At 34.6% G+C, this 4350-nt stretch overlaps 1 protein-coding gene across 1 annotated transcript; it reads right to left on the reverse strand.

Annotated features, from left to right (window-relative positions):
- Positions 1 to 609: 609 nt before the first annotated feature.
- LOC119544233 (DPH3 homolog) lies at positions 610 to 3387 on the reverse strand. Its single transcript, XM_037849527.1, has one exon. The coding sequence runs from the start codon at positions 3263 to 3265 to the stop codon at positions 3017 to 3019; it is 249 nt and encodes an 82-aa protein (XP_037705455.1). The 5' UTR covers positions 3266 to 3387; the 3' UTR covers positions 610 to 3016.
- Between the last annotated feature and the right edge of the window lie 963 nt (positions 3388 to 4350).

The raw sequence follows: 4350 nt of genomic DNA on the forward strand, positions 1-4350 counted from the left end.
TTTGATAATTGAAAATGTATTTCAACATTGTGTTTATAGGATGTAAATCTAAATATGATTTTTCATTCTTGCAAATTTGTTCTTAGCTGTCTTCTAAACAGTCAGAAGTTTTTTTTCAACAGAACAAAACAAATGGGAAATGGTTACTCATGTATGCATACAGCTTATTGCTATCTAATTCAAGAAAAATATATTGGCAGAATAAATGTCTATATTAAAGCACTTTAATATTAATAAAATAAAAACTTCTGAAGTAGTAAAAAGTGTAATAGGAGGTTTGAATTGGAAATGTACAGGGGATTTAAATCAAAATAGGGACCAAATATGAAACAATCTGGGGGATTAGTGAAGGTCTGGTTCACATTGGGCTAAAAGGTTATTTTCTTTTTTACCTCACCAAGAAGAAAATTAAGTAAGGGAATGTACAAGAGAGGACTTTATAAACTAAAGTTTATAAACTTTATAAACAACAATACAGAAAATTATTGCTTTTACTTTGCTCCTCAATTCAATTCTCTATTTCTTGGTGTTCTTGTTTTTTTTTTTTTTTTTTTTTTTTTTTTTTTTTTTTTTTTTTTGAATTATCTGACTTTATTTAGCTACCAATAGTTTATCCTGGTAATAAATTAATATATACAGTTATCAAAAAATGTTGGGTGCTTTCCAAAGAAAATGGTGCTTTCCAAAGAAAATGTTTCTTTCTGGAGTGTATGTAGAACCACTTAAACAGCTGTCTTCATAATTTTCAAATTCAAAAGTGTGGTAACATCAACTTTTTGAAGAATAGAGTCTCTTTCTCTGTAATTCATGATTTAGATAGTTGAGTTTATAAAGGTTTCAAATGCCATTTCAGTTCCTGCAAGCCACTAAACCTGACACTGTAGAACTGATGGTTCAGAAACCATCTGATCCAATCACCTAACTGTACAGATAAGGGATCCACAGGCATTGTCAAGGATTACAAAAGCTAATGAGAGGGAAAGCCTGGACTACAAATTGATTCTTAGAAAGGCTCCAGAAATGTCTGTTGGGCCAAATAAGGCACATTTATCACATAGAACTCTAGTCGTATCTAAAACGCCTCTGGTTTTTCTTTGTTTAACATTGGACTGAATTCTGACGGTTCTTTTGTAGTTCACAAACATATTTAGTCATTCTGACTATTGCAATATCATGGATCACTGATTGCCAGGGCTGTTTATGTTTCTTTTCTCCTGGGATGTTTCAGCTTTGGCAACTTTTCTTCCCATTCCTCTGTGCTCATAACAGACCTATGTCAAGGGTGTCTGTTATTGTTTGAGATTCAACATTAGCAGAGGTAGTTAACATGGTATCAATATCTATAAAACCATCAACATTTGAGTTTAGGGCAGCTCATTTTAGTCAGAGTTATCACGAATCCTGCTCTGTTCATTTGAACAGTCACTGCTTCTGAGACGAACTTTTGCAAAGCAGTTGTGGTTTACTTCAGGGGTGTCAGTATCCCACATGGCAATGAGATTTCTTAGCACATCAAGAATATGCCATGTAATGCTTCACATGACATACCCTGGTGATTTATTAAGTCTCAGCCTAATGGCTACACGTAGCCACACTGCAAGCAGGCAAAAGGCTATACAATTGTTTTAATTTAAACCCCCAGCAAGTGTGTGTAGCACATTTTATCAATCAGTAACAGAATATTTAAATTCTAGCAAGTCAGTTTTCTTTTAGGAGCAATTTCCCAAACAACCTGCTAGATATCAGTTCAATTTTTCAACTTTATATATATGCAGGAAAGTTGCATATATAAAGGAAAATTCTGAATTTCCATATAAGTGATTCTAATTTTGTGCTACTTCTCAGAACTGCAGCAAAGGAAAACTAAAGGTCTATCTTTATATATTTATTTTTCTCCAGGGCAAACATCTCAGAAACAGTGCATATCTGGTTTGGTTGCAGGTGATGGCACATTAGATGTGTCCCCATGGGCATATTTATTCAGAAAAGACCTCCAGTTTTCAAGCTCACCTTCAGCAAACAGAAGCCACTGTAGAGGCTTCATCTTTTAAGAGTAGTGGCATGATATGGTAATCATGCTGAAAGCATTGCCTCCAGCCATCAAGACTGGACATTAACCCCCATCTGGAGTATGATTTCATTAGCCTTTTCTAAAAGGAAACAAACAAAACCCGGATATAGAAATGTTATTTGCTTTGATCTTGCAAAATCATTTAAGCATCTCATTTGCTAAGTTGACATGTTTGGCTCCTCTCATTCTGTTACCAATTTTGCTTCTCTTGGCTGCTTGTCTTTTTATCTTATCCTGATTCTCCAGGAACATACAGAATACTGAAAAGGAAACTCGCTATTCTTTGACCATTTACCATTTCACTTTTTACTTTTCTTTCTTATTCACTAACTTTTAGCTCTGGAGAAATTATGACCTCACTGTATTTTCTCTTTAACACCATAACCAGCACTCTATGCATGAAACGTAACAGAAAAGGCATGCTTAACAGAATATGAACATCCTAACAATGACAAGACTGAGGAGATTAGCAAATTTTAGCTAGCAAATTTTCTTAGCAAAATTTATGTCAAATTTCAAAGGAAGGGCTAGTATTAATCTTAACAACCAAGTAAAAAATACAATCCCATTTTTGTAAAGGAACACTAATAACTTTGAGGTAGATGATTCTGTCATCAGATACTGACGTAGTTAGATTTAAGATACGAAAATAATGTAACTGAGGGAAAAAATGCACTGATTTGAAACTATCTTTTAAAAAATTTAGATGGAAAATTAAGAACACTTGCAATTCAAAGTTTTATGTGTGAAATCCAGGTATGTCATGTTGTGGATTGCTTCTTAATTGAAGGTGAACGTCGCAGTTGTTGGAAAGAATCCATACTCTGTAACAGAGCAAAAAACCACAAGAAGGTTGTCCTTGTGAAGAGGTCTATAACTTTGCATTTGATTTTTCCATCTTGGCTCATTCTCAACTGTTCCAGATTTGGATTCTTAAAGCCTTCTTCAGCATTTAACTAATTCCTTGTTGGTGGAAGGTGCTGGTATTGTTTCTCCACACATAAATTGATCTTTGTCATAAATCACTTTTATAATGAGAGAGCAGCTAGGACACGTTGCCACGTCTTCTCCATTCTCCAAATCTTCCTTGGTGATGGCGAAGTTATCCCCACACGGGCAGGGGTAGAAATAAGTCTCCGAGTCCTCGTCATACTGAAAGTCCTCGATCTCCACCTCGTCGTGAAACACCGCCATTGTCACTGGGGGCAACCAAAGGGCTGTCGCCCCCGCCGTCCGACGCCACCTCGGTGGGTCTAACTTCGATGGAGCCTGCCGGTGCTGGGCGCTGTCATCACGCACCGGTGCAGGAACTTTTGTTTCCGGCGCACAGAAAAGACGCAACTCCGGGATTGGCGGCCCGGTGTTCTTGTTTTTAAGTGGAAAATGATTGTGGAAGGGCAATAAAATTTTTATATTGCTACATTACTGCAAATGCATTTGCACTATAGTAAAATAAAATGATTTACCACAGTCACTAAAATCCCAGTTTAGAGTTTCCTTATCTTCGAGAAAAATACAAATTTAATATAGAATTGGTACACTGAGAATGAATGAATGTCTCTTTTATTCAGGACTGTGTTCTTGCTTTTAGAAAAGCAAAATATTATTTTTATTTAAAAACCAGGATGTGTATTCCACTTGATTAGCAGACAAATTTAAATATTTCTTGCCTCAAATTTTAACTGGAAATTTTAGAATAAGGATTGAGAATAAATAGATATGTGCTATCAATTAAGTTGTTCTCATAAGTTCAATGTGCAGAATGCCATTTATTTTCTCATTTTCTTTTTTACTCTATAATTAGTGTATGATTCTTATAAATAAGTAATGGATATATAGTAAAAGTATAATGATTTGAACGGTCTGAATTTCCATAGGCATGTTTAATTGAATGAAATAAAAAATCATAGCTTTCTATTAAGTTTTGTTGTTTTACTTTGTTAGATACTAAAATTAAATTCTATAAACTATTTACTATACAAAAACCATGATTATAGTTATAACAAATATATCCATTATTAATATGTTAGAAATCACAGTTTGTGCAAATATTAGTGTTGGCATTTGGACTGTTTTTACCTTATTAAGGGCCAGATGATATTACTACACTTCTTTCCAGAACAGTTATAAGGTTGTCAGTGGTGACAGCTCACCAAAAGTGTTAGCAACCACTGTACTAACTCTTGTGAATGTCAGTTACTAAGTGCTAACATTTCTCCTTTTTCTTGCCAATTCATGATAAACAAGCACAGAAATCAATATGAACGGTAGCACTTATA

The sequence above is a fragment of the Choloepus didactylus genome, chromosome 9, assembly GCF_015220235.1.
Source record: "Choloepus didactylus isolate mChoDid1 chromosome 9, mChoDid1.pri, whole genome shotgun sequence".
NCBI lineage: Eukaryota > Metazoa > Chordata > Mammalia > Pilosa > Megalonychidae > Choloepus > Choloepus didactylus.

Coding starts and splice junctions, on each gene's coding strand:
- LOC119544233 (XM_037849527.1), bottom strand. CDS start 3,265: ATGGCGGTGTTTCACGACGAGGTGGAGATCGAGGACTTTCAGTATGAC.